At 65.2% G+C, this 22,877-nt stretch overlaps 1 protein-coding gene across 1 annotated transcript; it reads left to right on the top strand.

Annotated features, from left to right (window-relative positions):
* Positions 1-1,791: 1,791 nt before the first annotated feature.
* On the top strand, positions 1,792-19,045 carry VSTM2L (V-set and transmembrane domain containing 2 like). The gene is made up of 4 exons (XM_075166131.1): positions 1,792-1,964; positions 12,866-13,035; positions 14,290-14,340; positions 17,658-19,045. The coding sequence occupies exons 1-4, from the start codon at positions 1,856-1,858 to the stop codon at positions 17,967-17,969; spliced, it is 642 nt and encodes a 213-aa protein (XP_075022232.1). The 5' UTR covers positions 1,792-1,855; the 3' UTR covers positions 17,970-19,045.
* The last annotated feature ends 3,832 nt before the right edge of the window (positions 19,046-22,877 follow it).

The raw sequence follows: 22,877 nt of genomic DNA, 5'->3' as shown, positions 1-22,877 counted from the left end.
TGACATGCAGAAAACACTGCAGCAGGTAGAACTTTTTAAAAACTAATGATTTGTAACGCAGGCATGAGACAGTGCAGCTCCTGCAGCTGTGCGCGGGGCTCTTCCCGGCCGAGCCGGGGACCCTGCCTCGCAGGGTGGTAATGTGGAAAACACTCCTGCTCTTTTTGCTGGAAGAAGAACCCTGCTGAGGGAAGGGCAAAGAAATACAGTTTGTATTTTCAAGTCCCATTTAAAGAATCTCTTTGTAGCAAGCATCTGTCATCTCATGGCAGAAAATACCTGAAATAATCTGATTTTTACTGTTTATTTAGAGAGCAAATATCCTTCAGATTGCTATGTAGCATACAGATAATATCGTGTGAGTGAAGTCTGCATCTGTGCCTTCCCTTCAGCGATGAAGCTCAGTGTTTAGGGTGGAGATATACTGCCTTCGGGCTCCTTTTTACATTTTTATACTTTTCAAAATAGGTGTAATAATTGTGTAGGTCACGGTGCCATGGTTCTGATCTGCTCACGGCGCAGGTTTGGGGAAACACTGGTGGTGTTGCTGGATTTGGCCTCTAGATTTGTACAGCTGAAGGGAGATCAGGATCCTGCCCCTTGTATTAAACGCTTTTTGTGGCAGGGGCAGGTTTGCCGTTCCCAGCCTGGCAGGGCGGTTGCACGGAACAGCCTTTCTCCCGCTGGGAGGGCTGGTTTTGGGAGCTCCCTGCCTGGCTGTACTGCGACCCGAGAGTGGGTTTGACCCCACCTACCCGGGCCCCGGGTGTTTCATTTTGAGACAAATCTTGCACGGTCTGGGGCGGCAATCCCTGACACACACGGATTGCACCCTTCCTCTTCCCTTAACGCTTAAAAATAGGGAGCAAACCACCCCCAGAGAGGCCTTTTCGCTCCTCTGTACAGCGGGGGGCCCAGCTCCTGTCCCCCCTCCCAGGGCTGCAGCAGGAGCCCCGGGGGGAGCCGGGGAGCCGGCCAAGGGTGCAAGAGCCCGAGCACTGCTCCCCAATCACCCGGTCATCTTCTTGCCCTATAAATCGTTTATTTTCCCTGGCGGGAGGGGCGAGGTGCATCCACCGGCCTCGCTTCCCGCGCCCGGGGAGGGAAACGGGGCGAGGTGGGTGCTTGTTCTGCGCACCCCACCCCCGGGCACCCCACCCTCGGGCACGGCACCGCACCCCCCGGGCACCCCATCCCCGGGCACCGCACCCCGGCACCGCTCCCCGCGGGGCCCCGGGCCGAGCCGTACCGGGCCCATCCGGGCGGAGCCGCGCGCGGTGGCGGGCGCTGTCCCGGGTGCTGAAGCCGCCCCCCCCCGCCCCGCGGCGGGACCTGCGGCGTTCGGGGGTCGCGGGAGCCGGGGCGGGCCGGAATCCTGGTGGAGAGACCCTTCCTCGCGTGGGCCCCGTGGGGGCCCGGCAGGGCGGTGCGTGGGGCCCCGCGTGGGCGCGGCGGTGCGGGGGGGCCCGGCGGGGCGGTGCGTGGGGCCCCGCGTGGGCGCGGCGGTGCGGGGGGGTCCGGCGGGGCGGTGCGTGGGGCCCCGCGTGGGCGCGGCGGTGCGGGGGGGCCCGGCGGGGCGGTGCGTGGGGCCCCGCGTGGGTGCGGCGGGCCCGGCCCCGCCCCGCGCAGTTAAGAATGAACCGTGGGAAAAACTTTGGGGGTGTGCGCGGGGCCGGGATCCCTCCGCCGGGCGGGGGAGGCTCCGGGCGAGCCGCGGCACCGCCTCGGCGCGCGGCGCCCTCCGCGCGAGGGAAGAGCTCCGCAGCGCGGCGGCGCCGGGACCGCGGCGCAGCCCCGGGGACAGGGCTCGGCCCGGCGGCGCCGCCGCCCCCGGGACAGACGCGCCCGCGGCAAGATGGGCGCCCTGGCCCTGGCCCTGGGGGTCTTCCACTACCTGGGGCTCTACCTGCAGCTCGGCGCCGCCTCCCGGCACCCCCCGTGGGACGCCCCGGCGGCGGGCAGCGGTGAGCGCGGGCGGCGGGGCGGCGGCGCGGGATCCGGGGCTCCGGCGGCGGCTGCCCCGGGCCGGGGGGGCCGGCTGCGCTCGCGGCGCTCCCGGGGCTCGGTCCCCCGCGGTGCCGGTCGCCGGCCGTCTCGGCCGCGCAGGGCTGGCGGCGGGTCGGGGCGGCCGCTGCCCGGGCAGCGGGACGGGTGGCGGCGGGGTCTCGGTGCCTGGCGGCGGCGGCGGCGCTGGGCTCCGCGGGCGGCACTGCATCGCGGTCCGTCGCGCCGGCGGCTCCGGGGAGCCGGGGGCGGCCCGGCCGAGCCGGGGCTGGGCTCCGCCGCTGGGCTGCCGAGCCCAGGGGGCTTTGCACGGTGCGTCCCCGTGCACCCCCGTGCAAGCGTGCGTCCCCGTGCACCCCCGTGCACGGCGCCGCGCGTCGCTGTGCGCTGCCACACACCGCTGGCAGCGGGAGCGACTCTCCCGCCTCCCGTTCCTCGCCTGCCGTGGCTCCTCTGCCGGCTCCGGGCCGGCGGTGCTGCCAAGCCCGGCCGGCGTCCAGCCGAGGGCTGGGAAAGGGGAACCTCTTTCTGCAAACCCTCGCGAAAAAGTCTGTCCTAGCATGGGGGGCAGTTCCCGCCCGCGGGGTGCCGAGCAGGTGACGGGAGACAGAGCCCCTCGGAGCAGGGCGCCGAGACCCTCCTTGACACGGGCGGGTTTAAATCTGAGCCCGAGGAGTGACTGCCGGGTGCGTGCTGGGTGCCCGGTGCCCGGATCGCAGCCGTCCCCCTCACATGGTGGAGGGGAGCTGCTCTCTGCCCCGAGGAGCCTCCAGGCACGGGAAGCCTCGGGGCCGTGCCGGGGTCGGGCAGGCGCGCGGCGTCCCGCAGCGATGCGGCGCGTGGGTTGGCAGGTACCTGCCTGCACAGGGAAGGGATGATCTGCCTTTGCATTGGGGGGGTAAAGGCAGGAGGGTTTCTGGACCTGCCACTCTGGCGTGCCGGAAGGAGATGTGGGCGAAAAGCCTCCATTAGCCGCTGCTGCTCCCCTCAGAAATTCAGCAATAGGCAAATAAATAGTGAAATGGTCGCTGTGAGGGAGCAGGGAGCCAAGGAGAAGAAATATTCTGGGAGGGTGAATGCACTTCGGAGCCACATTACAGCTTGCCACTACGAGCAGTTCTGCAGCAACTCACTTAATCACAACAGAAACCTTTATTAACGGTACTGAAAAGCAGTGAATAAGTGGGTCATGTATAATAAGCCATTTGTGTTCAGTAGGTGAATACCAATTTGATAAAAGCTGTGTGCACTGAAAACCTGTATAAATTAGTGTTTAGCAGATCGGAGATTGATCATTTCATTACTTGCTGGTACAGCTTTCCCTCTGCACTGCGAGAGCCAGGCGGGTTGGGGGCGCGGAGCGGGAGAGGGGCCAGGGCCGACGGGATGGGTTTGGCCGCAGCCAGTGGGGTGGGCAGGTCCTGCCAGGCTCTGCCCGCATCAGGCAGCGTCCGGAGCTTGCCGCCATCTCTGCCCGCTGCAGGCGGCCTGGAGGAGCCTCTGCTGCGCCACGAGGGTCTGGCACAGCCCGGGAGAGCCTTTGCTGTTGTCTTTAACTTGTCCACAGCGGATGCAGTGAGGGAGTTGAAGGGCAGCAGGGCGTGCTCCGCAGGCGTCGGCGGGTGGCTGTGAACAGCTCTCGGGGTGAGGGCGGCTCCCCCACCCTGCCTCCCTGCCGGCGTGAGCAATGTGCCTCCACTCACATGGCAGCCAGGGCGTCTCGGGGAGGGAAAAAGTCTCAGTCAAAGAAAGTCCTTTCCCTGCCCCCCCAGCAAAGGCTCTGTCTGGAGCGAGGATGGAGCGAGGATTGGCTCCGTCTGTCCCGCTGCCCCCAGGAGAGCGCCCGAGCCGCAGGATCCCTCCTCACCATCCCTCCCCTACCCACAGCGCTGCCTCTCGCCTCTCCCCTCCTCTCCCCTCCTCAGGCTGGCGCCTTCAATTATTCATGCCCCCCGTTGCAGACAGCCTGTGCACGCTGGGCTGGTGCCATCGGCTTTCAAACCAGGGCTAGCTGGGAAGCTCCAGCCGCCTTCCCAACCTGCTGGCTCCCGGAGCAGAGCAGGGAGAGCCGTTCGGTGAGCAGCTTGCATTCCCGAGGAGAAGAAGCCCGGCTCCTTCCTTGCATCGTTTGCAAGCGCTAGTGTCTCACCGTCAATAAAGCGGCTGTTGAAGGGCTGAAGGCTGGAGGGAGCGGTGCCCCAGCTCCCCGGGGGGCTGCCCTTCTCCTTTCTCACACACCCCGATGATTATTCTATCAATTACTTTCATAAACACTTCGCATTCTGCCGGATTTTTTCATGCTTCCTGATGGGAATTCTCCACCCGATGTGTTTTTCCTGCTGCTGTTCGTGCAGTCATTCAACGCAATTACTTCTGACACCTCTCCTCATCAAATGTCTGTGCTTTCTTTTCCCTCGAAGAAGCTGACAGACGATGGGCCAGACACTGGGAATTATTACGTTAGGACAGTGACAGCTAATTTTAATCATAACGTTCCCTGTGAGTGAGGCAGCAAATCAAACGAACAGCCGGTGCGGCTGCGCGTGGTCTGGGAGCCATGGGCAGCGCGGCGGTGCCGGGGCAGGGACGCAGAGGGGGCCGGGGAGCTGGCGGGTCCGCTCTGCTCCCTGCTTCGGCAGGTGCCGGGGCCGGGCGGGCGCCCAGGCGGGGACATGGTCCAGTGCTCTCCCCGTCGCGGGTGCTCTGGGATTTTGGTTCACGGTGCGAGAAGGACTTGCGCACCTTGGGACGGACAGCTCTTCCCGGCCTCATCCGCCAACGGCTCTGCCTGTGTCCGGGCTCCTCTCCTCCATGGCCGTTTCCCCTGGCTGCAGGTTTATCTCCCACCTGGCTGCCCCCTCGGCGCACGGCCAGGCACCGGGGCCGTCGGCTGGGCCCAGCCGTGCCGGATGCATTGCTGCCTCACACCACGTGCTCCGCACGGAGCTGCTCCGGGACGAGCCCACCGGTCACAGGGCAGGCAGGGCTGGGCAGGAGGGTGCTGTGCCCGTGAGCACCGGCTCTGTGGGCCAGACGCTGGCACCATGCGCGGCGTGGACAGCTCTCTTTGCAGCGGCTGCCGGTGCCAATCGCTCGTGTTTTGGGTGCTGGGTGTGAGACTGGGGGGGCTGATCTCCAGCAGAGCGGAGCTCCTGTCTGCCTCATCCCGGTTCCTGGCGCTGCCAGGTGCCCTGCCTGCTGGGGACCATCCCCGGGCAGACACCAGCACCAAAGCGTGTGGCGGCTGAAGGACGGCTGCACAGCGCTGCCGAGGGACCCGCCGGGAGCTGTTGTAACAGGCTATTTTAGGTTTTTGCTACTTATACTATCTAATAATGGCTCCTCCTCGTTCCCCTCGGGAGGGAATTGTCTGGGAACCACGACTCCCCGGGAGCCAGCTGGGAGCAGCGAGTCCCCTTGCCTGTGGAAAGCTCCTCGTAGCCGGGGCCGGGCTGGGGGAGGATTCTCACTGCTGGCGTCTCTTCTGCCGTGGCGGTAAAACCTGGGCAGCGGGGAGGCTGCTGGGAGGGCAGGAGCTGGGGGGGCAGCCCAGCCGTAATGGTTCACTGTTAGAAATACTCACAGGTTTCAAGGTTAATTCCAGCTCCCTGGCAAGGTGAGCTCTGGCCTGATCACAATAACTGAATTAGCTGGATTTTTTTTTGTTTTTAATTTATGCTGCAAATTTGAGCTAATTCTGCTGCTAATATGACAGTAAATAGGGGCAGAGAAATGCCGCTCCCGTCCCCAGCGTGCCGGCGGGAGCCCTCCTGTCCCTGGCCGGCGTTCGCGGCGCTCCAGCCTGGGGCTTCCCTTGGAAAAGGCAATTGCAGGATTGCCGGCGGAGAGCAGCGCTCCTGCAGCACCAGGGCTGGGCTGCGAGCGGCCCGGCACTGGCCGGGTGCTCACCGGGCCGGCAGCCGCCAGCAGAGCTGGGAGCTGCCTGAGTGGGTCTGTGGCTGGATACGTCCCGGCCTCCAGTCCCGTCCCTGCCGGCCGCTCGCTGCCAAAGCCCTTTGCCCCGGCGTAGCTGCTGGAGTCGGAGCTGCCTGCCCTGCTCTCGCCGGTGACGCCGGCTGTCGCGCCGCTGTGTTTATGCATTGGTTTGTGGCCGTGATGTGTTTTTGGTGACCTGGGGTCAGCATCCCTGCTCGCAGGCTTGTCAGGAGGAGATTCATTCACAGGTGTTAAAGGGCAGATGGGAAGAGGAGGGAGGTTTTAGCCCAACCTGCATAGCAGATGCCAGCAACCCTTGTGTCCCCACTGCGGGGACAGCGTGGGCCCGGCACAGCCAGTGCACTGGAGCAGTACCCGGGCTTCTGCTCCCAGGTCTGTCCAGGGGGATGCCTCCTGTGCCTTCTGGTCTCCTGGGGTGACTCCTGCTCAGGCAGCCCGCGCCGAGGGGTGGAGGGGCCCGTGACACCGAGGAGGGCCTGTCCCTCCCCGGGTTATTGCCTGGTGCACGTGCCGGGATGCGCTGCAGGCGCCTTTGCTGATGGCTGGACATCGGTGCCTCTGCAGCCGAGACTGTCCCTCTCCATCAGCCGGGGGGGACTGGGTACCTGGGGAGGGGAGAGTGCCGTCGGCGGTGGTTGCTGTCAGACGCGTTTGCTTTTCCTGCAGCGGTGCAGGCGCGTGGGGCGGCAGAAACCCAGCAGGTCGGGGAGCCAGCCCCACGCCGGGGACGCAGGGCAGGGTTTGCGCGGACTCGCCAGTGGGCAGGGGCAGGGGCAGGGCAGGAACAGGCCCTCGGCAACCATCCCCGGGGAGGGCTGAGCACTGCCGACAGCCCTGGCGCCGAGCTGGAGAGTGTGGGGATGGGGGGGATGAGGGGGACGGCTCTCTTGGCAGCTCTGCAGGGTCCCCTCCATGGGATCTCCACACACACGCTCCGCAGCCGGCAGGGAGGGAGCGGCTCGGCTCTCCTGGCAGCACCGGCTGCTTTCCTCTGCCTCTCATTTGCCCCGGGGGGGGGCCCTGGCGGCGTCTGTGCTGGGAGTTGCCGGTGGTGGGGAGCCGGGGTGAGAGCGGTGCAGCCCCCAGGGCAGGTGCGTGGTGATGGCAGCACCGACCTGCTGGTGCCCTTGGCGGGTCTGGGTGCTGGTGGGGACCAGCTCACCTGGACGCGGCCTGGGGGGCCGAGCAGTTGGTGGGACGCGGCTGCTGACACCCCTTGGGGCCGGGCTCCATCAGAGCTGCCAGGGCCATGCCTTCGGCTGGGGTTGGGGTGCCCCTCACCCCAGCATGGACCCAGGGCTGCAGTGGCCACGTCCAGAGCTGGTTCCCTTCCCGCCATGTCTCCTGGCATGCTCCTGCTGCCGGGGCATGGGGAGGGGGCCGCCGAGGGAACAGATGATGGGAGCGTGAGGCTGAGCCGGCAATTAGTCCTCCAAGTGTCTTGACTCACCGAACCATAATAAACCATGAATTATGACTGGAAGCTTTGTGAAGGGAAGGATAAGCCACACTTGATCGCAGCCCACGGCATAACAGCGGCAGCCGGAGGGAGGGACGAGGGGCGGCAGAGGCTGCTCCGGCAGCACGGTCCTGCACCCGCCTGGCCCAGGGCCTCCTGCTCCCCTGGGGCCGGGGGCTTCCCAGCCTCCCCCAACCCCTGTCCCTGCAGGACGGAGCCAGCCCCCGTCACTGCTGTCTGCCCGGCACGTGCTGCCCCTCCAGCCCGGCTGTGGCTCTGGCGAGGGGCTCCTCTCGGTTAGGCAGAGGAAGAAGCGTCTGATGGACCAGTGCTGTAATGGTTCAGTGGGGTAAAGAGCAAGCGCGAGCACTAACTAGGTGATTAACATGCATTTGCAAATGTCCAATACATATTTAATCGCCCTCCAATACATGTTTACACAAACATCAACCTGTCTGCATGCCCACACCGCTGTTTAAGCTGAGGCTGACCCAGCAGCCAGTGGTCCGAGCCTTGTGTGGGCCAGGGAGGGGGGGCCGGGAAAGCCAGCACGGCTCCTTGCAGGGCTCACCAAGACTGCGGGCAGGGGCAGCGGGCAGGGGCAGCGGGCAGGGGCAGCGGACAGGGTCCTGGCCAGGCTCCCGGGGGCTGCATGGGCTCGTGTGGTCCACAGGGCAGGGACAGGGGGGGATGCTGGGGGACGGGGCAGGGGGACAGGACAGGGGTCCGGCGGGTCATTTCCAGGTGCCCAGGGCGATGCACAACCTGGCCTTGCCCCTGGCATGGCGGGGACCCCTTCCCTGCTGGCTGCCGGCAGCCCTCCTGCCCGTGCCACGCAGGGGCCGTGGTAATGAATCCTGCCCGCCGTGGGGAGGGAGCGCGGCAGCCTGTATATCTCCGGTTTATGAGAGCACCAAGCTGTCCCAGCAGGCGTTTTCAATTCCGTTTATCTGTGTTTCCCCATTGAGTTCATTTTATTTCCCCTGATTTTTGTTTCCTGGAAGATTTATTGATCCTGATTTTCTTAGTTTATGACAGGTAGCAGGCCATAAAGCACACGGAGCAGCCAGCCCGTCACCGGCCCCCTCCCTTCCGCTGGGAGGACGCGGCACCAATGTCAGCGGCAGGGAGAGGGATGGTGCTGGGCGATGGGGGGCCAGGGCTGGGCAGGGGCCAGAGCGCTGGTCGGCTCTGGCAGCTCGGCTGTCCCCTGTCCCTGCCAGCGGTGTCGCTGGGAGCGGGGTGCGGGCAGCTCGGCTGCCCTGGTGCAGGGTTCGTGCCCGGCTGTGGGGCTGCTCATGGCTGGGGGCTGCCCGGGGGGGCCCCGATCTCCTCTGCCAGGGTCCCTGCGAAGGGCAGGGCTGGGGCTGGGGGGTGCGGCGAGGTCCATCCCCACCGCGTCGCCTCTGCCCGGGCGGCCAGGGTCCACAGCGTCCATTGGGGAGGGTGCGTGGCACTGCTGGAGAGATGGGGACACCGGCCCTTCTGTCCCTCCCCAAAGGTGTCCCCTCCCGGCAGCCCCACGGTGGCAGTGGGCTGGGGGGGCCGGGGGGGCTCTGCGGACACACGCTGCCCTTCTGCCCCACTGCCACGGCCCCCTTCCAACTGGCCTCCAGAGGGTCCCCAAACTGCCCATCACTTCCAGAGGCCGTTCCGAAGTGCCGGCACCGGCTGCCAGCGCTCTGCCCGAGCAGAGGCAGGGCCGTAACAGCCCTCATCAAAGCAATTCTTTATTTTACCTTTGCCGGCAGCTGCGGGTCTGACGCTCCTGCCCTTTGCTTCGGCGTCTGCCGCCGCTCGGGGCGGGGGGGTCGGGCCGGCTGCCGCTCGGGCACCCGGTCATGGACCGGTGCGCAGGAGGGAGGGTGCCCGGCAGACGTGGCTGTGCCGGGGCTCCGGCTGCAGCCTGCGCGGGGCTGAGCTGGCCATGGAGCTGCGTGTCAGCTCAGCGCAAGGGTGATTTTTAGCACGTCCTGCAAAAGCACAGTTAAATGCTCCTGCTGGAGTTCAGCCGCTCTGCAGCCATCTGAGCTCGTGGTTCCCGGGGGGGGCCCGGCTCCACGGCCCACCCGATACCGACCACGTACCGTCCTGTGCGAAGGCTGCGCAGGTGAGCGTGGACTGGGTAGACCAGGAGACGCCTGCCCCCAGCGAAGGGGTGACTTGGTGACACTGGTCACTTGTTCCTGCAAACGCTGAGCCCTGAGATGCCTCTGCCTCCTCCTCACCCCACCAAGGCACTCCTTCCCCGAAGGCTCGGCCCCGGCTCTCCCGGGCAGCTCTCGCGGCAAAAGGGCTTCATTGCCCCCCGGGAGCCGCCGCTGCCCTCCGTCAGACCCCGCTCATTCTTCAGCGGGGGCAGGAGAGATGAACCATCCCCCAGATATCTTCTTTCTCTCACTGACCCGTCACATGGAGTTTCTCTGTCCCTCCGTCCATCTCTCATCTCACACCCGCTCTGCCGTGCCGCTTTCTCCGTCGCAGACGCATCCATCCCTGTCTCGCTGCCCCCCTCCCAGGCTCCGGGTGCTCTGCCCAGGATGTGGTGACCTGCAGTTATTAGGAGCCTTTATTGCTTTTCCCTCTAACACATCAAATGATCTTTCCCAGCTGAAAAGCAGCGAGAGGTGACGCGTGTGCTTCCAGCCCCGGGCTGCCCTGCTCGTTCGGTCTTGTTCACCCGAAACTCATCCGTAATCGGGAAGTGGAAATCCCCCAGGAGCCGGGGGACGAGCTGTCCTGGCCTGAGCCCGCTCTCCCGGCACCTCTCCCGGGCCGCGCACCACGTCCCGCTCTCGTGGTGCCATGCGGGACCGTCCTGCCGCGGTTCTGGGGCTGGGGACTGCACTGGTGGTGGCCCAGCTGCCCCTTGGCCGGGGTGTCCTGGGGTGGCTGCTGGGGCGGGGGGGGCCAGCACAGCCCAGCGCCCCGTGGACATGAGGTGCACGGGCGACCCCTGGCACTGGGGTCCTGGAGCCCCCTCCCCACACAGGGACCGGGGGCGGGAAGCTGGGATGGAGAGGGAGGGCAGTTAGGCAGAGGAGGGGACGAAGGGCTGGGATGTGCGGGCAGGGATGTGGGGGGATGCAGTGGGGTCTGCGGTCCCCACAGACGCCATGTGAGGGGGCTCCCAGGGCAGGGGCTGCCTCATGGTGGGGCCGGGCGCTGTGGGGCCGGCGGGTCCCCACTGGGACCTGCCCTCCCTTGGATGCACTTCGAGGTGGTCGAGCCCTGGGGTTAATTAATACATACGCTTCCCAATTAAAATGTGAAAGAAAGAAGGCGCTTGATTCAATCAAGCCTTTTCTCTGCTCATCTGCCAAATTCCCGTCTGTGGGAGCGGATTTTAATTGTGTTTGGAGTAATTTGGACATGGCTGGAGCCCTCAGGGTGTCGCCCCCACCTCTGCTCCGCACACCCGGCCAAGACCGCAGGGTCCCGGGGGGCTGCTGCAGGGTCTGCTGGGACCCTCTGGCTTTGGCGATCGCTCCTGCCATCAGGAATCCTGTGGAGCAAAAGCCCGATGCGGGGCCACAGTCAGGGAATGGGTGGGCAAGTGTTGGTTAATGGCTGGACATAATGGCCCTGGCACCGCCGCAGCAGGAGCACGGATGAGCCCTTTGCCATGTGCCGAGGAGCAGCCGGTGCTGGGCAGCGCCGGACCCTCCTGCTCTTCCCGCAACCTTCAACTGCCGGAGCTGTTCTCCAGCCCGGGATTCCCTCTGCTCTCTGGCGCGGAGCCCGGGGTCGGCTGCCGGCACCGGGGTCCCGGGCGAATGGGGGCGCAGGAGCCGTGCTGGGAACCGGGAGAGCAGGGCTTGTTAAAGCCCTTGGGCTGGGTATTTCCCTCAGTTCCCCTGCTAAGATGGATTAAAGGAAAGCGATAAGGATATGGGATTTCCATGTGTCCGGAGGGACAGGGAGATATTAAAGGTATTAACTTTTCCGTCTGGGCTGATAATAATTCGTTTTCAGAGGGGATCAGGGCTTGACAACAAGCCCTGGGGAGCTGCACGCTGCTCCCGATGGGGCGCGTGTCCTGGGGGGCTCTGGTGGCACCGCAGGGACCCGCACGGCGGCTTTAAGCCAGCAGCAGCAGTGGCATGAGGTGGCCGGTGAAGATGGGAGGGCACAGGGCACCCAGTCCGGATACAGCGGGACCCTGATCCAGCCTCTGTGACCCGCCCGGGCTGGGCACCAGGTGCCGCGGCTCCTGGTGGGTCAGGAACGGGCAGGGACGGGCAGGGACAGGCAGGGCTGGCCAGCCCCGCACTGGAGCGGACTCCAGCTGCACCAGGTTCATCCCAGTGCTGCCGCCAGCCCCGAAGCGATGCTCCTCAGGCGGTGGGGACAGGGCAGGTGGCCCCTGTGCCCTGCAGCGCCTGCCCCTGCCCACAGCCCCTGCCTGAGCCCCTGCCCGCAGCCCCTGCCCTGCCCACAGCCCCTACCCGCAGCCCCTGCCCGCAGCCCCTGCCCTGCCCACAGCCACTGCCTGAGCCCCTGCCCGCAGCCCCTGCCCTGCCCACAGCCCCTACCTGCAGCCCCTGCCCGCAGCCCCTGCCCGCAGCCCCTGCCCTGCCCGCAGCCCCTACCCGCAGCCCCTGCCTGCAGCCCCTGCCCTGCCCGCAGCCCCTACCCGCAGCCCCTGCCCGCAGCCCCTGCCCGCAGCCCCTGCCCTGCCTGCAGCCCCTGCCCACAGCCCCTGCCCGCCTCCGTGGCCAGAAGAGCAGCAGGGGGGTGTGGGGAGGCTGGCAGCCCTGGACCCGGCCGTGCCAGCATGGGGGGGCTCAGCCCCCCACCCCCGTGCTGTGCCATGCCGGGGAGAAGCCACCGCAGATTGTGACAATAACATTTGCTGGTGACCTGCACGCTGGGGCCGTCTTTACAGCGGAACAATAATCTCTCCAGAGGAGATGAAAAGAATTCTAATTACATCTCCGAACAATATTTGTTTTGAGTGAGGAAAGCAAACCATATGGCATGTGGGAGACTGTTTGGGGGCCGCATTAAACAAAGATTTGTTTTTCATTTATGCTCTGATCTAAGCGGAGATGCGATCATGCTTTATTTATTTATTACATCTTGGAGGCACGTGGGGGTCCCATGCCCACTCCGGGGTGCGGCGTGGGAGTGGGGGGGCCAAAGGCTCCTGCTCCCTGCCTTTCCTCCCACTGCTCTTTGCAAAGTGCTGGGGGGCCGGGGGGGCCGGGCAGCTCTGCCGGGCTGGGGAGGGGCCACTGGGGTGGGTGGGGGGGCAGCTGGGGGTGGGAGGGGACCACCTGCACGGCAGGACCTGTCCCCTCCGCCGAGGGTGCCAGGTCTGTTTGGCCGGGGAAGGGTCCTGGCACTCCTGGTGATCCGCTCGCGTGGCTGGTGGCATCGTCCCTCGCCGGGGTGGTGGCGCATCCCCGCAGGCGCCCGCAGCCCTCGCTCTGTCTCCTGCAGCCCTCTTCACCGAGACCCCCCACGATATGACGGCCCAGGCGGGCGAGGACGTGGAGATGGCGTGCTCCTTCCGAGGCAGCGGCTCCCCCTCCTACTCCCTTGAGATACAGTGGTGGTACGTCCGCAACCACAAGGACTGGACGGACAAACAGACGTGGGCTTCCAACCAGGTAACGCCCCTCGTCCGCCGCTCTGGCAGCGTGCTGCTGGGCACAGCCAGGCAGAGCCCTTCCCCGCGCCTGCCCGGGGGGTTCGCTCGCAGCAGCTGTTGGGGCTCAGGGGGGACCCCGTCCCGCAGCAGCGTCCCCAGCGCTGACCCAACCTGCAGACAGCAGGGTCTTGCCCCGCTCTGCTCCGTGCTCACCGGCGGAGAGGAGCCTGGGGGTCGCACGGTGCCGGACCACGCGCAGGGTGCCCAGTGTCCGGCTGCACCGAGGATGTGGCGGGGCGTGAGGCCGGGCTGTCCTGGCCGCCCTTCCCAATTAGCCGAGGGGCCACGTGGCCCATCCCCTGGGACTGATCCCAGGCAGAGGCTTTGTCTTTGTGCTTGTGCCTTCTCCCATCTCATTGCAAACTCGTCCCCTGGCATCCATCCCCACATCCTCTGCCCCCCGGCCCTCCCTTGTTTTCCCCATTTCCCTGTGTATCGGTCTCGGCAAACAGCTGTCTCTTTATTTCTCTTTCTGTTCACACAGAGATAAGGGCCAAATAATGGGAAGGCAGCTTTAGGTATTTTAATGAGCCTTTATTATTGTGTCTTTGGCAGAGCTGCTATTGGTGTTACCATAAATTGAGAGAAGCATCGGGGAAGCGCTGCCACTCGGGAGCACTGCTGGGGGCTGCGGGGGCTGCGGGGGTGAGGGGTGGCAGGGCAAGGGGTGGTGGGATGCCCAGTGCGGGGAGCGGGCATGGGAGCGGGCTGCGTGGCGCAGCGGGGACCTGGTGCTGCTGGTGGCTGCCGAAGGGGACCCAGGGTGCTGCCCAGCTCTCTGGCCGATTCGGGAATGTTTATGGTAATCGGGGCAGGTGCTGGCTGTGAAGAGGCCGGGGTTGTGGGCAGAGGGGTCACTGCCGCAGTGGCGATGCTGCGGTGAGCAGGTCTCCACCCCCAGCCCCGGGTCGCGGGGAGCACCCGCTGATGGAGCCGAGCTGTGGTGGGGACCTGCAGGCGACCACCCCGTCCTCCCCGGGGCTCTGGTGCTGCCGTTCGCCCCCCTTCCCTGCTGCCCTGGGCTCCCGTCTGCCCTGGGTGCCTGGGTTTGCTGGGGCTGAGCAGCCCCCTTCTCCCTTCTCCCTCCTCCTCCTCGCTCGGGGCAGCCATCCCGGGGTGGGCAGGGGTCCGGTGGGCTCCTGCCTCCTCCCAGCTGAGCTGACGGTTTCTCTTCCCTCTCTGGTCTCTCTCCCTACCCCGCTCTTCCCAACAGCTGAAAGCATCACCACAGGAGGAGCCTGGGAAGGACGCAACAAAAATAAGCGTGAGTTTGGCTAACGGTTCTTGCAGGGGTCGAGGGCTCGGCTGGAACTTTTCGCTGCGATGCCGGCGCTCAGCATTGCACAGAGCTGGGGGGGCGGGAGGATCTCCCGGGGTTTGTGCCTGTGCAAGGCCGGGTGCCCCGGACGAGGCGTCCCGGGAGGCAGGGGGGTGCGCTGGTCCCGCCGGTGCTGCCGTGCCGCGGGCTGGCGACGCTGGGGTGGGTGGGCGGGATCCGCCCCAGCCTCGGCGCTGGGCGCAGCCAGGGTGAGGGGTGGCTCCCCTGTTCCCCCCAGCGCTGAGGGTCGCAGCCTGGACCGTGGGCCCCGTCCTGCTCCTGTCGGCATCTGAGGAACACATTTATGCTAAAGAGAAATAATCTAATTTGCTCACCGGATTAGCATCCCAAAGCCATTTGGGCTCACATGAACAGAATGAGGAGACGCTAATCAGTTAAATAAAATAAACACTCTTGGCCTCCCGCTGTCACGGCCTGCTCCCCGCCACTGGCCCTCCCCACCTCGGGGGGCTCCGCGTTTGGGGGTGCCACAGAAACGGAGCAACACTGGAGAGCGCGTCCCACCATCGCCCCTGCCCTGGCAGCCTCTTCTGGCTCTTCTGGTTTTCCCTCGCTGAGTGAGCGAGGGGGGACGGGGCTCGCCAGGCGCCCACGGCTCCTCGGGGCCGAGGGTCCCCTGTGCCCAGGACCAGTCCCTCTGCCTGGCTCTCATCCCTGGGAAATGCCAGAGTGCCGCGGCAGGTGAAAGGCCAAAAAGCTTCACGAAGGAGGGCATCGCCCCTCATCGCCCATCTGTGGGGTCGGCGCGTGTAGATTCTCCTGCTAGTAGTGAATCCCCCACGGGGACCGTATCCCCTTTGACCTAGTCGCGTCGTGGCTCCCTGAGGTTTCAGCCCCGTTTGTCACCGTTCCCGTGATGGGCACCGCGATGCGCCCACAATCCACGTCCAAACCCAGCAGGTGCCTTCAGCGCCACGAGCAGCGAAGCGCTGGGACGGCTGCCGGAGCGGCCAGAGCCCGGGCGCTGCCAGCCCCTGGGGACGGTCCTGCCCACCGCGGGCAGCAGGAGCCGGCGGGCAGCTTCGCAAAGCACTGCTGGCACGGCTCGGGAGCGCTGCTGGACCCCCCGTGCCACCCCAGCCCTGCTCCCAGGGCGCAGCGCTTTGCTCCCCTGGGTGAGGATTTCGGGGTCCCGGTGCCTAATGCCGACCGGGGGCCGTGGGCAGTTTCGCAGCTGGGTGCTGGGGACCGAATCCTGCGCTGGGCAGGGACGTGTGGCCAGGAGCTGGTGCTGTTCAAGCCAAGGGAAGGCAGGTCCCGCGGTGCGGCCAGCGCAGCTTCATGGAGCCCGGCCGGGGCTGCGGAGCCGTCCTGGGGCCAGCGCTCCCGCTCAGCTTGGCCATTGCATTTTTCAGCATAATTAGGCAGTTAATTGCACGCCAGAATGTAATCAATGTGTGTGCATGTGTAACAAGGATTTATTTTGAAGTGCTAGGGGTTGCGACGCTTCTGCCATCTCCTCCAGATCAAGCCAGCAGGGAGAGGCTTGAGTTTTAAACCTTTTTTTTTGTTATTTTAAATGTCCTTGATTATTAAGTGTTTATGGAATGGAGGAGATAAATGAACACGGGCGAGGCACCACCACGAGCGGTTCTGATAAAATGTGCATTACAGCTGCGGCAGCAATTGAGTGAGAACAAACGGCAGCGTCAAACAATGCTAGATGATGTAAATCATACACAGAAACCACCGCCTCAGGCACCCCCTTGGCCATTTTTTATCCACCAAGACACCCTCGGTGCTGGAGGCACCGGCGCCAGCTCTGCCCGGAGCCACCGCACTTTGCGGAGAAGCGGAGGGGGAAACTGCTGCTGCCCTTTGCCATGCGGTAGCAAATACGATGGGTCTGCATTTATTTTCCCCGCCTTGAATTCTTTAAACCCACTGTTTTGCTGCTGAGCAGCGGCGCGTTGCAGTGCCGAGCTGGGGCTGGGCACTGCTGCGGCCGTCTGTCCGTCGCGGCCCGTGCGGGGGTCTCTCCCCCCATTCCCGCGGGACAGTGCGGGCCGTCACTGCCCTGCCCGAGCCGGCCAAGTCGTGAGCGTTACGACCGGTCATAAAATTATCCCTCCTGCTCATAACCGAGCCACGGGCTGAGGCTCGGTGACCTGCTGGGCAGCGGCTCCGCGGCTGCGGGCAGCACCAGCAAATTGGGGGTTTCTTTTATTAGTTCTCAATTTCCCAGCCATTAATTTCGGTAAGTGATTCCTTGCTCTTCTGACCCACAGGGGGTTTTTTGAAGCTCCTTTCCCACGACGGCCTCGGCGCCCTGGCACGCTGGCACCGGGGCCTGGCAGCTCGCCTCCCTCCCGCCCCACAGCCCCCGGACGCAGCCCCCACCACCCCCTGCCCCGTATCGGGCGCAGCTCGGAGCCTGCCTTGTCCCGTCCTTGGAGAAACAGCCCTGCCATGGGACCAGCCCCCCCAGACCCCCATCCCCGGCTCACGTGGGCTCGGAGCAGCCCTGGAGCCGCCTTTTGGGGTGGCCCCGGCCACGACGTGCGGCACCGGCCGCCTCTCAGCAGCCCACGGTGTGCAGGGCGGCCGGACGCAGCTGCTCGCGTGCGCTCACACGTGCTTGCGTGTGCTCACGTGTGCACGCGTGTGCAGGCAGTGGCTGTCCTGGCGGCTGCGGCGGCTCAGCCCGTCAGAGGGGCCGGTGACGGGGCCCCCATCCCCGCACTGCCGCCCGCGTTTCGGCGCTGCCTCCTTTGCCTTTTGGGCCGGGAGTTTGCGGCTCTTTGGTTGCGGCTCCCAGCCCCATTTCTAAACACCATAAAATCTTCAGCTAACAAATGCAGCGGCAAGTAGAAAAATGGCCTTTGCCATCCAGTGTGATTATAGGGAACAGAGCCAGGGGCCTCGGGGCGGGTTATAAATCTGATTTATTGACCCAGCCCAACAGCAGCTCTGGCTAGTGAGTAAGTCTTAAATTTCATTGGGTGATAAATACTGAGAGCGAATCAATTTGGTAGAAAAGCTAATTAGGCAGCGTGGTTCCGCATCGATCTCCAAGCCCCGCGTGACCGGGTGCGCGTTGGGGACTCCATCATCCCGCAATCCGGGGCTGGGGCCGGGGTCCCCCCGCGCCGACTGCCTGGCTTCACCCTCCTTCGCCTCGTCCTCCCCAGCACGTGGCTGGGGCGCGGTGTGGTGGCATGCGGTCGGGGGTGGCACTGACCCGGGTGTCTGGGGCTGTGGGGGTCCTGGGGGCCGCCTGACCCCCGTCTGCTCCACCGCAGGTGGTGAAGGTGGTCGGCAGCAACATCTCCCACAAGCTGCGGCTGTCCCGGGTGAAGCCAGCGGATGAGGGGACGTACGAGTGCCGGGTGATCGACTCCAGCGACGGCAAGGCGCGGCACCACAAGGTGAAGGCGTACCTGCGGGTGGAGGCGGCGGGGGGCGCGGGGCACCCCCAGGACACCCAGCTGCGGGGCGCCCCGCTGCCGGACCCCGCCGCGCCGGGCTCAGCCCACGCGCACCACCACCACCACCACCACAAAGCCGGGAAGGAGCTGAAGAAGCGCTCGGCAGACGCCTCCTGCGTGCTGTAGGTGGGCGGTGCTGGGGGGGCGCTGGAGCCCCCCGCCGCCCCGGACTCAGCGGAGCCAGCGAGGGTCCCACGTCCCCCGCCAGAGACTGGCCCCACCGCCCTGTCTCACCCACCACCCCCTCATCCCGCTGGCCACTGCCGGCTCGGTTTCCCCAGCCCTGTGGCGCAGAGGTGCCAGGGCTCGGTGTGGGAGCAGGACCGAGTCTGCACTGGGGGGGACATCGCTGGGACCATGCCCGGGGCGTATGCCCACACGTGGTGGTCCCCATCCCCACTGCCCCATGTGGGCGGGTACCCCGCTGCCTGCTGCTTTGTGTGCCCGGCGGAGGCCCCCCTTGCCCACAGGACCCTCCCTGCCCTCCCTTGTGCTTTGCAGAACCAACCGTCCGTCCCGTAGGAGGCCCAGTTTAGTTGCTCTGTTCCAGCCCCGCAGTGCGTATATAAGTTCCAGCATCCATCTTATAGACCATGTATATTGCCTCTCCCTGCCCCTGCCCGCCCCATAGCCACCCCAGCACGTCAAGGCCTGAGCTCAGCGGAGGAAGGACGGCATGGCACGGCACGCTCCCGGCACGCTCCCCAGCACAGCTGTGGCACTGCGGGCTGAGCCGCGGCATCGCCCAGCCAGGCAGCTGCCCGCGGTCTGCATGTGCCCGGGGAGCCGTGCCGTCAGAGCTGGCCCGCTTTCACCCACTGCTCCTCCTGGCCCTTTGCATTTCGTGGAGGAAGGGGGCTCGGCTGTCAGCCCCGGCTGTCCTCACTCCGTCCCCGCTGCCCCTGCCGGCGCGGCTCTCAGCCCCCCGCTCCCGGCCGAGCTCCCCTTCCTCCTGCACCATGGCACCGCGCCGCCCTGGGCAGGGTCCGGCTCACGGGCTCTCGCGTCACAGTGCAAATGGCAGAGCCCGTCCCCAGCGCTCCTGCGGGTAAACGCTGCCGCTTGGGACGGGGCTGCAGGGGGGAGGGGGGGTCCTGGATATCCCCGTCCAGGTGCCAGGCACTGCTCCCTTGCCGCCGCTCGCCCACGTCACCACGCCTGCCGCCACCAGACCTGCTGCAGCTAATAAAGCTCTTTAAACGAAGCCTCTGCGGGTCTGCAGTCTCTGTCCCTGGCACAGCGAGGGGACACGGCTTTGGCACTGTCTTGGCTAAAAAGGGGCACAGCTGGGGCTGCCTCCGGGGGCTGCTGGGTGCTGGGCTGGGGCAGGGTGGGGACGGGGACGGGGATGGGGATGGGGACGGGGATGGGGATGGGGATGGGGACAGGGATGGGGATGGGGATGGGGATGGGCATCGTCACCCACAGCTGAGGGCTCAGAGGATTTAAAAGCTGCAGCTGGGGAGCTGGGTGGGAGCTCCCTGCCCTGCCCAGGAGCTGGGCGATGCTGCCCTGTGGGTGCAGGATACAGCCGGGTCTCAGGTGAGCGGGGGCTGCTCTGCGCTGTGGCCATGGGGCACTGGGTGCAGCAGGGAGGCTGGGTGGGCTGCTGGGGCTCTGGCCCCTCTCCGTGCTCTTGAGTGCCAGCCCCGGCCCCTGCCCGGGCTCCTGGAGCAAAGGCCTCGTCTCCAGCCAGGCAGGGGGTTGGGGTGCCCAAAGCGGGGGTGCTGGCTGCCCCCAGGACCGGGCGCTGCCTCACCCGTAGGAGAGGAGCTCCCAGCATCGGCAGCGCCTGGCTCGGCCCCAGCTGCCAGGAGTCCCCTGGCTGCTTTGCAGCTTATTAATCCTCGGAGCTCCGTAGCACTCACCTCTCGCTTTGCTGATATGAAGTGATTTGTCATGTGTTAGAGTAACAAAAGCAAAAGCTGCTGGCCCCGTGTCAGCCAGCGCCGGTGGCAGAGGAAGGGCACGGTGCGGCTGGTGACTGCGGGATGCGGCAGGAGCCACGTTCTCCTCTGCCACCCGCTGTGGGTCTCAGCTGCAGAGCCACAGTCTCAGGGGAGCAAATGGCACAGGAGCCTGTAAACACGCAGGGTACTTTGTCAGGAGAAAAATATTAAGCAGCTGCAGGGCAAGGGGGCTGTTGTTGGAAATTCTGCTTTGCCGCAAGCAGTAACAGGGGCTGTGCCGTAGCTCTCCCCAGTGGAGCCACGGGGGGCTTGTGCTGCACTGGGATGCTCCTTGTCAGGGAACCCTAACGCTGTGGGGAGGAGAGGGAGCGGGAGGCATCGGCCACCGGTGCAGTAAAAACCAGTCTACAGAGGAGGAAAACGAAGAGCCCTTTGGGGAGGGTAAAAGCCTGCAAATCACCTCAAATGGAGAGTAAACAAATTGCTGTGTGGTGTAGTAATTTGCAAAACCTAGAGGCGAGCTTTAAAAATAACAGGTTTTATTAGAAGAGATTAATTTTGCTGAGTTTATATGAAATCTTGGGAGCAGGAGGCGGAGGAGAGGACCCTGCTGGATCTGTGTGCAGGACCCAGCAGCCCTGTGGCAGTATCCGACCCCAGGGGCTGCACGTGGGGCTGTGCCCCTGACCCGGGTGTGGGGGTCTCCCCACGTTCGTGGCTGGGTTTCTGCATGGAGAAGGTGGCGGCTGGACGTGGGTTTCTCAGCTCCCCGTCCCCAGGGACGGTGGTTGAAGCGGGCTTGGTGCAGGGTGAGCCGCCGGCAGCCCTGCTCACTGTGCCTGGGAAGGGCCGTGCCCCCCGCCCAGCCCCTCCGGCTCTGCGGAGCAGGGGGCAACTGCCTGCTGGGGCCGGGTCTCCTCCGTGATGGTGCTCGACGGGCTGGAGCTGGGCACCCCTCCTGCACCCTGGGGTGCTGCCCCCGGCTCGGTCCCGGACCCCGGCGGGTTTGGGGGCTGCTCCGGTGCCTGCCCGGGGAGGAGGGTGTGGGCAGGGCAGCAGAGAAGCCCCTGGGCTTGCTTGCAAACGGGCTGAGCTTAATATGCAAGTCACTGCTGGGGAGGAACCAGCCTCATGAAAATGCCATTTCCACTCAGTCACTCTTCTGGCCATTATCCTGCTTCAGACAAAAGCAATTTACTCTGCCTGTAATAAAGCAGGGGTGATAACGAAGCTGAGAAGAGCTGTGACACGCGGCCGTGTGACTGAGACAGGCCAGCCTCTCTCCGCCGCCTGCACTGAACCGCTGGCTGGGGACAGCAGGCACGGGGAAAATCTCCCGGAGAGCCGAGAAGCCTGAAGAGCACCGGGAGAAACCGGCACTGGGGCTCGGCCGGTGTCTCGGTGCGGTTGGTTGTGCCAGAGGCCCAGCTGGCAGGATGTGGCCAGTTCCTGGGTACCGGGGCATGCACTGGTGCAGTGACCAAGACACCGACCTGCTCCCTGGGCAAGGCAGGAGGGTGGCCTGGGGGAGTGGGCACCAGCCCTCCCTGCCTGCAGCGTTCCGCCCTGCCCGGTGAGTAACGCCCAGCAAGAGAGGGGCTGCATGGGAAGGTGCATTTGCCTCCCTGGACGCAGCATCTCCGTGCTGGGAAAGGGTGTCACAGGAAGGACAGAGCAGGCACGGCAGGAGTGTGCCCTTGCTGTCATGAGGATCTGAGCACCCTGGTCCCCGCTGTGCCGGGGCAGCAACCCGCTGTCTCGGTGCGATGTGCCCCGTCAGCCATGGGGTGAAGCGTGGCAGCAGCCCCTGAGCCCCATCTGTGTCTCTCCGGGAGCCCGGCTTCGCGCAGCCAGTGCCGCTGCCTGGCTCAGCGGCGAGGGCTCCATCAGCCCCGAAACCAGACGGCTGCGTTATGGGGTCACCAGGAAGCCCACACTGGTGTCGCAGCCTAAGGCCCCCTTCCTGATAGATGCAGCTGGTTCCAGTTGCTCCCCCCCCCAGCTCTATTACATGGGGAAGATGGTAATTAAGAGAACTTTTCTGATTCCTCTCCCGTTGTCACAGCCCTCCTGCTGTTTGTACAATCCTGCTCAGGAACAGCAGCCGCCTCCCTCGCCCACAGTTGGGAGGGAGGGGAGGCTGGTCTGGGCTCTGGTGTGGTGCCCCCAGACCTCTGACCATGGGACACATCCCGGCAGCTCGTGCCTGTGCGCACACTGGGGGTCTGCAGCCCCGAAATGCTGCACCCGCCGGAGACAGCTTCGCTTCCAGCCCCGTCTGCAGGAGCTGTGGCTGCGCAGTCCCCACCCGGGCTGTTAAGACCCTGGGAGTGGGAGCTAGCGTGGATGTGAGCAGAGGGGGATCGGCAGGGGTGGGAGTAAGGACTCTGATGTGACAGTGCCGCCCTTGAGCCTCACGCCTGCCCTCGGACGTGGTGGTGTGCCTTGACGTGGGCGCAGGCAGGCCGGTGTCCTCGGACACCCCACCGCTGCGATCCGCAGGGCCACTGCGGCTGGGCAGGACGGGCTGCTGAAACCCCGGCGGGTTTACAGGGCTGGTGCTGGGAACGCAGCCGGGGAGGTGTTTCACTGTAGTGGATACTGCAGATGCCGTTTGGTTTTATGCTTTTCCTTTCAGAAACATGTATAACTTTATTCTAAAAAAAGCTGGAATAAAGGTTATTGGTTTTTCTTTTAAGCCTGCCTTGTCTCAGCGGAGGTGAATCCAGCAAGGCTGAGCTACTTCTGCTTCCCAGAGGTGACCAATTCAAATGGAGCAGAGCATGTGCAGATAAATCACCTGTCCGTCCGCAGCCCGTGACCAGCCGGTGATGCCCAGCAACAGGAGGGGTGCTTCTCGCCCGGCTGGGTTGGGGGCTGATACCACGCTGCAGGAAGATGGCACAGGTTTCCCATGGCAATGCTTCACTTGTACCTCCCTGGCAAGAGGCGCAGCCCACGAGGCGCCCGTGAGAGCCCCGTGCTGCCGGCTGCAGGGAGAGGCAGTGGGTGGAGAGACCAGAACAGATGGTTTGGGCAGGAGCCCCGAACACCATCGCGGTGCTGCTGATCTGTCATGTGTGAGCTCCAGCCAGCGCTGAAGGCGAGGCAGAGACGTGTTGGA

The sequence above is a fragment of the Calonectris borealis genome, chromosome 17, assembly GCF_964195595.1.
Source record: "Calonectris borealis chromosome 17, bCalBor7.hap1.2, whole genome shotgun sequence".
In the NCBI taxonomy this organism is placed as follows: domain Eukaryota; kingdom Metazoa; phylum Chordata; class Aves; order Procellariiformes; family Procellariidae; genus Calonectris; species Calonectris borealis.
This window is presented reverse-complemented; position numbering and strand designations above follow the sequence as displayed.

What these genes read in the sequence shown, in the direction of transcription:
- VSTM2L (XM_075166131.1), top strand. Translation starts at nt 1,856, where the DNA reads ATGGGCGCCCTGGCCCTGGCCCTGGGGGTCTTCCACTACCTGGGGCTC. An exon ending in CGCCCCGGCGGCGGGCAGCG is followed by an intron (nt 1,965 to 12,865) that starts GTGAGCGCGGGC and finishes TGTCTCCTGCAG; the next exon opens with CCCTCTTCACCGAGACCCCC. An exon ending in AGGACGCAACAAAAATAAGC is followed by an intron (nt 14,341 to 17,657) that starts GTGAGTTTGGCT and finishes GCTCCACCGCAG; the next exon opens with GTGGTGAAGGTGGTCGGCAG.